Consider the following 13212-nt stretch of genomic DNA (forward strand, 5'->3'; position numbering starts at 1 on the left):
CTCTCATATTGTGGAAATACTTTATCAGACATGTCATTATAGATGTTATCAACAGCTGTGCCTATTTAGCAACTGATGAGAAGCCAATAAGACTGTAATGGCCACTATGTTATGCGATTAAGGCATTTGCCAACTTATGTATAGAAATCTTCTAGATGGAATTGCACAAAGTATCACATATTTTACCTACAGCATTGTAATGTTTATTTTGACAAAGCACTTCTTGTCAAAAGCTCTTTTTGGCAAGAGAGCTTATACAATAGCAATATAGATAAAAATTCATTGCAAGATGTGCTCATGAAGTCTCTCCTAAACCTCAAAAGAAGGTAACTGTCTTAACTCCAGAATGTTGTCAATAATTATCTTTTGCAACCATCAGAAATCACTACTGCATTGTCTTTCCTGGTTTGTTATATGTGGATCTTGTCAAAGAGCAGCATAAAAAAGTAAAATTTTGCTGCATCAGTACTATCCACTTGAAATCGTGAAAGAACCAGATAAAAGCAAGTAATTAATTTAACGTAGAAATGGTTAAATACAACATAAATGTAAAAATTTTTTGTTACGGTGTCATTATTTTTGTATATTTCTTTATATGGGTTTGTTGCAATATTACCGTTTTGGATAAATAGTTCAAAATTTATTGTGTATGCTGCAATGTTTTTTTTTTTTTTTTTTTTTTCTCCCCCCCCCCCTTTTCAACTGAAATATAAGTATCTAAATATACTATAATTCTCTAATATATCATTGATACCAATGTATATATACATTTTAATAACTTTTTTTTCTCCTCAAAATTTAGAACAACAAAAAACAATTTTATAAGAACTTAGTAACCAAATTGAGCCACACTGATCGCTCCATTGTTGTTTGTGCGCTTTCTATCCTTGCAAGTTTGACAATTAATGAAGAATTAGGCAAAAGGGTAAGTGTGTTTCTGTTATTAAATTTTCCTTCACTGAAATTAGAATTATTTGCTTGAATAGAAGTGAATATTTCAATATCTCAAAAGTCACTAGTTCTAAATAAATGTGCCTTAGAAGTCAAGCACAGTAAAATCCTGTTATAGCAAAAATTTCACTATAATGAAAATATTTCTGTCCTTGTCGACTTCCCTTACCAGTGCCTTTAAGTCTCATTTGAACAAAATAGTTGTGTAGAAACTCAGCATAACAAATTAGTTTCAAAGTCCATATGTGCATCAGATCCATTAGTTTACAATTAAATAAAAACTTTATTGAGAAATTATGAATGAAATCTATGGTAGAATTTGCTTGGAGGAAAAAAAAATTGTAGTTTTAAAAGTTTATAGCAGAAGAATTCAGTTATGTTTTCTACTTTTTTTCAATAAGTATGCATTTCTCCCCCCCCCCCTTCAGTCCTGTTTTATTGCATACCAGCACTGCCTGACATAGCAGAGTGGTCAGGAGTGTGAGTGCAGTAGCATACACTCTTTGAGTGGACCAGGATTCAAGCCTGTGACTGCTAAATACAATTAACGATTGTTTGTATTGATTGATTTATTGTAAACTCCACTGACCTGCTGGCCGTGTTGAAGTATAAAGAACAGTTTTGTTTCATGGAAAAAGAAAAATAATCAGATGATGTCGTGATGACCAATTAAAGTACTGGTAGTTAATAAAAAATGCTCAAATCAAAGAACATAGACAAAAAATAGATATGGGGACGATACTGAAAGAGGCTTTGTTTTCATGATTTGAAGTGTTGTGCTCTAGAAATATTCCCTTAAGCAATTCACTTGAATGGCAAAAACTGAAGTCAGAATAGTAATCAAACTCATAGTGCAACCTGACTCCACGAATTTTCAGTTACACCAAAGATGAATTTTTAAATTGATGCTAGGAAAAAAAAAAGTTAATCATTAAGAAAAAAAAAACTGATGTATTTATATATGAAAGGTAACAATAAGTTGTATCTACCATAATATATTTCTGGATGTGGTAATTCCTAAAAATAAAAAAATTATACTCATGTACAAAATATTTTTACTTTTGTAGTATTTGAATTTCACCATTTTATTATTGATATTATAGTCAATATTTAAGTAAAATGAGTTAGAAATTGCTACTTATATTAGGAGAATTCTGCAGAATTTATTTGAATAAATAACAATTCTTATGAAATAATATACACAAAATTATTTGTGCACCCCTGAGAAGTTCATTGTAGCAGGATTTTATTGTACAAATATCTATAAGTGTTTCCATGCTAATAAGTATCATACAAGATTATAGAACATCACAAGAATATGCATCGAATGTGATGTGGTTAAATCTGATGTATGTATGTAACAGTATTCAGTTTTGTTTCATTCCTTTACTTTCATATATAATATTTCCATTTTAGAATTAATGCATACACTTGCATTTTTATACACTGGTGTGCAAAATTTAAGGACCAGTCAGGTTTTCACCTATAGCTTCTCATAGGAGTGGCCTGGATATGGAAACAGCATACCAAAGGAACCTCGTGAAGTACAGAAATGATGAAGGAAACGACACCGACACAACAATGGAAACAAAATGGTACAGAGGGACTTTATTCAAAAATGGCGACAAAGCACTGGCTGCCATGATACAGATGCATCACTGCAGAAGATGTAACAAAGGGAAGAGGTGGTCCTCAGTAGGAGATATGGAAACCCCTAATGTTGATGCAGACTTTGCACTGCCTGTCCATACTTAGAACAATGTTGTTGATAAGTTCTTGTGGTAACATCATCCATTCCTCTGTCAGCACCATCTTCAGCTGGTGAACATTTTCTGGTGCATGTTGACATGTTGCTAGGTGTCTCCCCAGAGCGTCCCATATGTGTTCGATGGGATTTAGATTGGAGAATGGGCAGGCCAATCCATATGAACAATGTCCTTACTTTCCAAAAGCATTTCAACGGCTGCAATGTAATGGGTTGTGGCGTTATCATGTATGAACATGAACTCAGGGCCAATGGCACCTTGGAACAGATGCACATGGGGAAGGATTACCTCAGTACAGTAGCATGCACCGGTTACAGTACCGCCTTCCAGTATCTGGAGTTGTGTATGCCCATCCAAGATAATGCCTCCCCAGACGAGAACATCTCGACCGCTATATTGATCTCTTTCAGTGATGTTTGCGGGGCGATACCATGTGCCGCCCTTTTGCCAGATTAGCTGACATCCAGAATCACTGTTGAGACTGAATCTACTCTCATCAGTAAAGAATACCTTAAGTAAAGATTTTCTGGTTGTAACCTTTAGAAATAGTGTTGGTCTTTAAGTTTTTAAAAACCAGTGTAGTACCATGATAATAGAAATACTGAATTTTAAAAATGATTTTCTTTCTCGAGGAAAATAATAATCAGGCATGAATAGCAGAATTTCTTGGGTCAGATTGGTTGATGTCTTTTAATATACTATAAAGAAGTATTATAACTTTTTTATGCCTATCATCTTCAATATCAGAAATCCAGAAGAAAAAAAAAAACCAGTATTGGATGGAAATTGAGAAAAATGGATTTAAAACATATTGTGGTGAATCAAAATAACTTGTGATAATGATAATTTACAAACATTTTGTAAATGTTTGTAAATTATCATTATGATTAACATTTTGAAAAAGTTTGTGAACTATCATTACCAACTTTTTCAATAAACTGAAAAAGTTTGCAATGATAGTTTACAAACTTTTTCAATTTATAGCGACTCCACTCATGATCTTTATAAGTTGAAATGTGTGGACTTGAGGAGCCTTTTGATTTGGGCCTAAACTGCTATTATTTCAGATTTATTCCAGTGAAAATTTGGTTGTGCCATGAATTTAAATAAATAAAAATTAATGCATTATTCAGGCCATATTGTGCAGGATATGTTAATTAGTTCATCAGACATTTATTCAAGCTGTACTTTCTGCATATAGAAGCTTAAAAATTTGATAAAAGTAATGTTTCATTGTGATGAAAGTAAGGTGACCATACTACTTTATTTAACTGAAGCAGTCCTAGATTTGGTATACATCTACATCATTGATAGTTCTATACTCCCAATGATACAGCTATTATTCAAGTATGGAGAAAAATGACATTGAGCTTCTTGAAAGGGTCCAAAGATGGGCAACTTGAATGACGAGATTGGCAGAAGGACGACCTTACGAGGAAAGACTCCAGTTGTGTGGGTTACAGAGCTTTGGCAACCAGGCACCTCAGACGTGATCTCATTGAGGTATAAGGCTCTGAGAGGGACTAGTAAAATGAATGAAAGTGGAATTCTCACTTTTAAATGCATATTTACTGTGATCATTATTCCTTGATATATGGAGCAATGTGATGGGTAAATTTGTTAGACAAACTGTTATTAAATCTTCCACTACTCTTTTGGAAGTTGCTATAGTAGAGTAAATCAGAAGGATTAGTTTGACTCAGTCATAGGCAGCTTTCCTGTCAAAGTCATGAAGAGTCTAAAACAAGAAAGAAAGTTGTGATCTTTTTTTTTCGACGAGAAAGTACTTTTTTGCTGCATGGAATTGCATGGTGCACAAGTTTCCACTGAAAAATGTCCTTATAAATGCTGAGGCAGCATAAATTTCATCATTGCATCATTTTAAAATTTAAAATTTTTTTTATATAAGTTTCCATTACTTCTCAGTATCATTAAAGATAATAGATGTTTGGCAGTATCAGTTTTGTTAATTTTAGCATGTGAACCTACCAAAGACTTATGAAGAAAGAAAGAAAGAAAGAAAGAATCGATGTACAGTGGGCCTTGGTTGGGAAATTGGCAAGTGCAGAAGGGAACTTGAAGTATAACACATTATCTCATCATGCCTGGCATTTCAAAAATTCTTTGTGGCATCATAGCTGTGCTTAGCATGAGAGGATATTCATCTAGGTAAAAAAAAAAAAAAAAAAAATCTCAGTTAAGATCTCTTTCTGATGAAAATTTGGTTATTATCTGATGAAAATTTGGGATACTGTAGTTATTCCAGTGACATTACTTCAGCTCTGGTCCTTTAGAAATAATTAAGTTTATCTACAAGACAACTTAAAGTAACTAATATCATTCTTAATCAAATAATATCATCCAATAGGTAAAGCCATTATTTATTAAAAACTCAAAGGCACTGCAGTGACCTGTTTCACAACTATTAGCCTCAATTAGCAATTTTTTTTGTCAAATAGTGAATAAATGTATCAAATCTAGAAAAGCAGCCAGGAGGCATATAGAAGAAAAGTTCTATCCTGGAAATGTAACTTTCATTACATGTACAATAAAAACCTTTATTAGTAGGCTCTGTGGGCCTAATGCAACAATTGAGTGAAGAACTGAAGTACTATTTTGGTGAAGCTAATTAAAACAGTTGTAGAAAATAATGCTATGTTAGTTTCTTTTAGGTTGACTCATGAGTAAACACATTGCTTTTTTAATCATAATTTTAGACTATTTCTATATTTAATAAATGTCACTTTTTCATCAAATTTGTATTTAATTGCATTAATGTCTTTAAAAATTATTTTATAAAAACTAAAATGTTTCTTTTATCAGTTATTTAGCCCAAAGAATATTGATCAGACCTTTGAGCTTGTCATCAATATGATTCTCTCTGGTGATCTGATAGCAAAGCGCCTATCAGCTGACCTCATGCAAGAACTTATGGCATCTTCTTATGTGGCACCCCAGATTATTAAGTAAGTCTCTCTCTCTCTCTCTCTCTCTCTCTCTCTCTCTCTCTCTCTCTCTCTCTCTCTCTCTCTCTCTCTCGTGACTTATGTTTTATGTCTATATTTTGGCAGTTTAAAAGACTGTTTTTATTTGCATTTTATTTAGACTGGAACTGTCCAGTATGATTCAGGATAGTAAAATTGCAATCAGTGACTTTGACAATTCATTTTACTTTAATATGCCATATTACCTTTTAATTTTTCCCTTGTAAGATCACATTTATTAGACTGTCATTTATCGTTATTGCCTTAGATACAAATTTCTGCCTGCTGCACTTCATAAACTAATGAATATGTGGTCTCAGAATGACTGTTCAGAGAGCTCAGCACTGGTAAGAACCTAAAATTCCATTATATATATATATATATATATATTTTTTTTTTTTTTTATTATTTTTTTTTTTTTGTTGTTGTTAAAAAAATTAAGCTGAAATCTGAATAATTTAGAGATAGTGTTTTTTGGTCTAAGTTATGAATTAAAATAAAAATTTAAAGTTATCAAAACATCTATAAATTAGCAAGAAATAAATATGTGGTTAAAGGAAAAATAAAACTAGCTGTTAATAATTGACAATTCTTAATATAGTTCATAGCAATACTATCATTGAACAGGCGCCTCCGTAGCCAGGTGGGCAGGAGCAGCAGTGCATAGCATACGCTTCTTGATTAAACTGGGGTTCGAGCCCATGCCCGCTAGATGCAGAAAGGTCAGGGAATGACCACTGCATATCCCCGGAGTAATATGGCCTTAGTTGCTAATGCTCCTAAAAAAAACCAAATAACAATAATTATCATTGAACATATTTTGCTATGAATGAGTGAGATCTATTAACTGTGGATTGAGTACTATAAACAAGAGTGACTTTTACATTGACTGATATCTGAACATGTGACAGAACAGAAATGCCTTGTGCTTCTTAGAAATTTAGCTTTAACCTTGTAATGTCCTTCACCTTGGGTTCAAACTGAACAGAACTTTGAGTTATATTACAGAGTATCCATAATACACTTCACTTACTGTCCAACATTTTGGTAAGGTAACTAATGATCAGGTCCTTTACTGTTTGCAAAGATTTCATTAATACCTTTCAAAAAGTATAATTGCCATTTATTTTTAACGTTGCTCCTATTGTTAGATAATCTTTTGTTAGATATTGCTTCATGGAATGGCACACATCTAATTGGTGCAGCACTTTACAACCCAGCTATGATTAACTTGCAAGATGAGAAGAGATGATAAACTGTGATCAGAATTTCTAGTTAAAAAGAAAAAAATATATAGTTAAACCTATCCTCTTTCAAAATTGGAATCCTCTTTCAAAATTAAGAATCCAATTTTAAAAAGATCCTCTTTTTAAAATTGGATTCTTAAAATATCTGTGAGCTTTCTGTAGATCATTCTGTATAAAACTCATTGGTTCTTTTTTAGTAAAATGGTCATAAAAGTTAAGAATTTGTTGTTTTCTAATTCACCTCTAAAATTGATATTGGTGTGGCAGTTATTCAGGTACTAGCAGAATTCATATAAACTGTTAAGTCTGTTAACAGTTTTTATATGAATTCTGAAAACAGTTTTTATGAGTTAAGTAACAAGCATATCATGCACAAATCTTGCTCAAAGTTTTGATTTTAGCTGAGCCTAGTGAAATGTAGAAAGCTCAAACTATGATGTGAAAACTCCAAGAAGGGAGTTGAAAAAAGGGTTCCCCACACTGATATTTGGGTATACATTTATACCTGAAAAGTAAAATGAGACTAGTCAAGAAATGTCTTTTATGAACAAAGTTGTTGAAACAACAGAGTGATTGTCATGTTACTTCATCCATATTACATTTCCTCTCTTACTCCTGCAGATTAAAATGTTTGCATTTTATTTTACTCCATAGTGTTTTACTTTGGATTTTATATGCAGTGGTATTGATTTATTAGCTATTTTATACTGTATTTATGGACACATTAGAAGGGCAGGCTCCTACACTTTTGCATGACCCATGTTATCTCTTATATCCTATATGGATAAGACTAAAAAGATTTCATTAATGCCGTGCAAAATTCAGCAGACACAAATGCTGTACAAATGGTCAGCCATCAGAATTCAGTCATCGCCTGAAATGTCAGTAGATTAGGTTATTCATACTAAAAGATCACTAGATTATGTTGCTTTCAGTATTTACTGTTCCAAATGTTTATTCAGCGTGGAAACAAGTTCTCTTCTTATTAGAAGTTTATTCAAGCTGTTCTTATTACTATCTACAGAAGGTGTAACAATACTTTGATCAGGAAGGATCAACGTATTATTGCAGTCTCTGCAGATAGTAATAATGTAGCCACTTTCCAACAAATGTCATTTCCAAGTTTTCTTCTCTGTGAGAAACTGCATTTGCTAGTGGACTAAAAAAGTTTCAGTTGGTGTTGAGGCAAGTGTAATTATTTTGACTATACTTATTTTCAGGCATAATTGGTATATCTTGGACTTTGATATCAAGAATATGACAGTTACTTTGAGCTTTTATTAATTTTTCTATTTGAAATATATATGTAATTAATGAGGAGATAAATAAAACTACATATATTTAATAATATTTTAGAATATCAAAAATGTAGAAGTAAATTGATTTTGGACTCCCAATGTGTGAAAAATGATTTTTAAGAGCATGATGTAGTATTAACAGTTTAAGTAAGTTAACCTTTTTCTTCAATTAAAATGACTTTCTCTTTCAGACATTGAAACTGTTGCTAACATTTGTTGACTATCCTGAGGTTAAGCCATTAATACATTCCTCTCTTATGGAATCTATTACCACAGAAGATTCTAAAGATACATCAAAGAATACCAATATGCTGAATCTCTTGCTTCACTGGGGAAGTCAGACTGTTGATGTTGCTGGAGATACACCAATTTTGGCACTTCAGTTATTGAAATACCATATTCAGGTATACTAAGAAATTAATTTTGTTCATTTCAATGATAAGCTTAATAAATATAACTGAATATCTTTAGCTTAGCTCCAGTGTTTTTGGTAATAAAACTGTATATTTTTGAAAATTACCTTCTGTAAGTAAGTCATACTGCATGACGAAAAGGATTTGGGCACACCTAGGTAGTTGTAAAAGGAGTTTTAATTCAGAAATCTAATGCATAGGGCCATTGAGGCTGTACTGGCCCAACTCTAGCCAGTACAGTCTCAATCTACTTGAATATGCTTTCTACCAATTTCCAGTAGGCATTCACTTCTAGCAGGAATTCATCCCCATTCTCCTACTGAAAAACAGCTGCCAGAGCCAGTTTGGACAAAGGCCATTTTTTATAAAACTTAATATGGTGCTTCGATTTGTCTCATACATATTTAGTGGAGTTGAGGTTCAGGCTCTGAACCAGCCAGCCTGCCCAACTTTTTGGCATCATTGTCCAGAACCCAGTCTAGTATTACATTGATACTTCTCTTGCTGATACTGATGGCCTATTACTGTAGTACTACCACAGTGTAGGTAGTGTGTAATTGTAAAAAATGTCCAGGTCAAGGACTTCATGGTTTCAGATACTATTACCAGTTATCAAGACCATGCTAACTGAAACAGCCAATACTGTCAGATCCCCTGTCACTAAACCTCATGGTTGGGGCCATACCCTCTGGCAGGAAGCACTCTCCAGATAATCTGGATAATCTGATAATCTCCAGAGTGGAGAGACTAATAGAGATGAGTCCTTAATTTGGGGGGGGGGTGCCCAGATGTGAGAACAATATTCCATGGTAGAGCGGAGTTGCGATTTGTACAGAATGAACAGCTGTTTGGAAAAAAAGTAATAGCGAAAGAGAAAACTCAGTTTTTTAGATGCAGAGGAAGAAATATTTTTAATATGCTTATGCCAAGAGAGATTAGAAGTCAGGGTAATCCTCAATAGAAATATATGATTTTTCTTAGAAATCAATATCTAAGAAAAGCATAGGAGCAGAAGAATCCTTTTTGCAAGATGTAACACAGGACTGACTTTTAGAAGGATTGAAATCAACAAAGTTATCTGTACCCAACTGAAGAATTATTTGGTGATCATTTAAGGAATTGGTAGTGGATATTCACTAAGTTGAAAGTTGAAGCTGATGCAGGGCAAGGTTTCTCAAACTGGAAGGTGGAATTCAATGAACTTTCATCAGCAAAACTATGGATAGAATTTCAGTCAATGGAAGAATGTCATTAATATATGAGAGGAAAAGAGTGGGAAAAAGAACTGAACCTTGGGGAACACCAGCATTAGTGGAGAAGTTAAAAGACAGAGCCATCTACCACCACCTGAGAGAAAACTGGATACCCAATTACAAAAACAGTTGGCAAACCATAAAATGGAAGCTTATTTAGAAGACCTTTGTGCCAAACATGATCAGAAGACTTTGAAATGTCAAGAGCAACTGCTTGAGTTTCACCAAACTTTTCCATTGAATTTGTCCATAGATGGGTATCGTAAGTAAGAATATCACCATTGGATTGACACTGATGGAATCCATAGTGGCAATCGTTGATCAGATGGAAGGTTTCTAAATAGTTTAAAAGTTGGGAGTTAATTGATTTCTCCGTTACTTCTACCCTTTCTTTAGAAACTTTTCATTTACTTCATCCCTTTGCACTTATAGTCCCATTACACTTACTTCTACTCTTTCTAAAGAAAGAGTAGAAGTAAGTGTAGTGGGATGATAATGGGATGGGAGGGATTTGTTGCCCTTTTTAGGAACTGACTGGATATTATTAGCAAATTTCCAAGCAGAAGGGAAAACAATTTTGTAATAAAAAAGTGAAAAAAAAGTGACACAGAAGAGGAGTAAATTCAGAAGCATAGGCTTTGAGAAGGGAAGAAATACCATCAGGACCTGAAACTTTTTTAGTACCAAATCCTTCTGACATCCTTTTGACTGAAAACCACAGAAGGCATTGAATGGACTATACTAGGAATGGTAGGAGATGGTTTACCAAGATCATTAATGCACAAGTTGGAAGAAAAAGTAGGGTGCTAGCAGGTCATTTTTATCTTTGGCTGTAGTAGCAATAGACTCATCTGGTTTTGACAGAGATGGGAATAGAAATGGAAAAAAGTTCTGGCCAATAGTTTTGGCAAGAGACCAGAATGCTCAGCTACCATTTGGATAAGAAGCAAGTTTTCTAGTTTTAGCCTATTTGAAATATAGTTTGGACTTCTTTACAATTGTTGCGAGCTTTGGTGTAGGCAGAAAAAAACCTAGAGATTTGGATACAAGCAAATTGTGATATGCAACATTCTTATTTTGAACAGCCTTAGCACATTTATTGGAAAACCAAGATTTAAATAAAGCACGAGATTTTAAGCTGGAATGTGGAGTAAAGGGTTTCATTCCTACAAAAATAATTTTACTGACACAATCTGAGCAAACATTGACATCAGAATATTTGAAACAGTAATCTGACCAAGAAAAAGAAGAAAAGAAATCTTTCTGAACATCCCATTTTGCATTCTTTTAACAACACTAGGTTGAGAATGGCCAGGAGAGAAAGGCTCCATTGTAAAATCACCAAGGAAAATTACCTCACTGTTAGGAAAGTTGGACCGGAAAAAGTCCAGTTTCAATGAGATGAAATCAAAGACTTCCAAGTGATTAGTGTAGTTGAGGGGAACAATAGAGGCAACAGATGAATTTGACATTGTGGTAGAGAGATTTTAAGCCAGAGAAGATTGAAAAGAGGAGATTCCATATTATTAAGTCTCTTACAGGAAATGTCAGAACAGACATATGCACAAGTACCACATTTGAAGTGAAAGGAATCATACAGTGAATAATTCAGACAACTCAGATAGGCAGTCATTGAATCAACAGATAACTGAGATTCTGTCAGAAGAAGTTCATGGGGTTTGGCAGACTAAGTGGAAATAGCATTAGCAGTAGTAGACGCATACATTGCAAGAAAGCAAGCTTATGCAACATCAGCCAAAAAAAAAACCGACTCCCATTTCACCCCTCCATTTGTTCCAATACCTGTCCAGCTGAGCCTTAAAATTTATTTAGGCTATCAACTTCCACAACAAGGGATAGAAGTCTGTTCCACCTGTTAGAAAAATTCCTCGATATCATTGACAAGACACCATGAGCTACTCTTGCAGACAGTCTGTACTGCTCAGAAAACTTCAAATCTGCCTGCACAATTACCCCCAGGTCCTTTTCATTCTCTACCTCTGTCAGTGTAGTACCACAGAGTTGATACGTTACTCTAGGATTACTGCTTCTCATATGTAGTACTTTACATTTGTCAATGTTAAACTTCATTTGCCACCTCTCAGCCCATCTACTCAACTTTTCCAGATCCTGTTGCATCAGTAGTGTCCTTAACAACCCTGCCAACCTTCGTATTGTCTGCAAACATTAAGCCTGATAAACCATCATCAATATCATTATAAATACAGAAAACAACAATGGACCCAATGCTGAACCCTGAGGACTCCACTAATAACATTAGTCAACGAACAGCAGTGTCCATTGATTACCACTCTCTGTCTTCTCCCACTCAACCATCCCTTTATCCATAGCAGCATTTGCCTCAATAGACATCATTGAGATTGGACTGAGACTACGTATATTTTTGAAATGAACAAGGAAGTGCTTTGGAGGGTTAGATCATTTCGCAGATAAGTTTGTTCTTATTAGTTTGACAATTCATGATGTGTTTCAGTAATAAGAAAACGTGGGGAGGACATGCTGTATGAAGTAATGAAATTTTTGGACATGGCGAACATATGGCAAGAATATACCCAACTCCTTGACATAACATGGCCTCAACAATCCCCCATCCCATACGCACGACTCCTCCCAGTCACTATCCGGCAGAGTAGAGGAAATTAGATTATACACCAGCTGATCCAAGAAGCTTCCCAGAGAGTTATAAATAGGTTCAGTCTGGTGAACTATCTAGTGGCTAGCCTGCGACACCATTTAGAGCTGTACCCTCGAAATGTAAGAAAGATTGGATCTTGTCACCATGTCCATCGTAATCATGATGAAAGAGATGGAGTGGTGTTGTCGTAGCTTTGCTCTTGAGACTAAACATGGATTCTACCACTTCAAGCCTGTAAGCAAAGTGGTGGTATAGCACTTCATCTACCACCTAGTATTATCTGGTAACAGAGGGGTGGCATCTCTCCATGTGGTGTGGTCACCACACCTCTAACCCTACTTATGTTGGTTTGCACATGGGTGGTCACCTCCAGTATGCTGGGTGCTGTGTTTCAGAACTTGTAAAGGGATTATACCCTAAGTTACTAACAGTCCCACCAAGAGAGGATTTGGCTGTCACAGACTGACCAGACTTTGCCAAAATTAGGTCCCCTTGTCACCCGAATATCAGTTCCATCAGTGTTTCAGACTCCCAGGTAACAAGCCCAGCTTGGCTTGTTGTTGTTTTTTTTTTTTTTTTTTTGTGGTGTTTTCGGGCACAAGTGCAACTTAGACCATTTTGCACCTCAAAATCAATTGAATTTA

At 34.6% G+C, this 13212-nt stretch overlaps 1 protein-coding gene across 1 annotated transcript in view; it reads left to right on the forward strand.

Annotated features, from left to right (window-relative positions):
• LOC150082356 (protein CIP2A-like) overlaps window positions 1-13212 on the forward strand; it is a 105000-nt gene that overhangs the window by 27382 nt on the left and 64406 nt on the right. Inside the window, exons 7-10 of the mRNA XM_090380494.1 lie at window positions 803-925; window positions 5541-5683; window positions 5970-6048; window positions 8438-8650. Of these exons, the coding sequence (XP_090236620.1) occupies window positions 803-925; window positions 5541-5683; window positions 5970-6048; window positions 8438-8650 (558 nt within the window). The remainder of the gene's footprint in view (window positions 1-802; window positions 926-5540; window positions 5684-5969; window positions 6049-8437; window positions 8651-13212) is intronic.

The sequence above is a fragment of the Mastigoproctus giganteus genome, chromosome 8 (genome assembly GCF_048544385.1).
Source record: "Mastigoproctus giganteus isolate SK-2022 chromosome 8, ASM4854438v1, whole genome shotgun sequence".
NCBI classification, from domain to species: Eukaryota; Metazoa; Arthropoda; class Arachnida; order Uropygi; family Thelyphonidae; genus Mastigoproctus; species Mastigoproctus giganteus.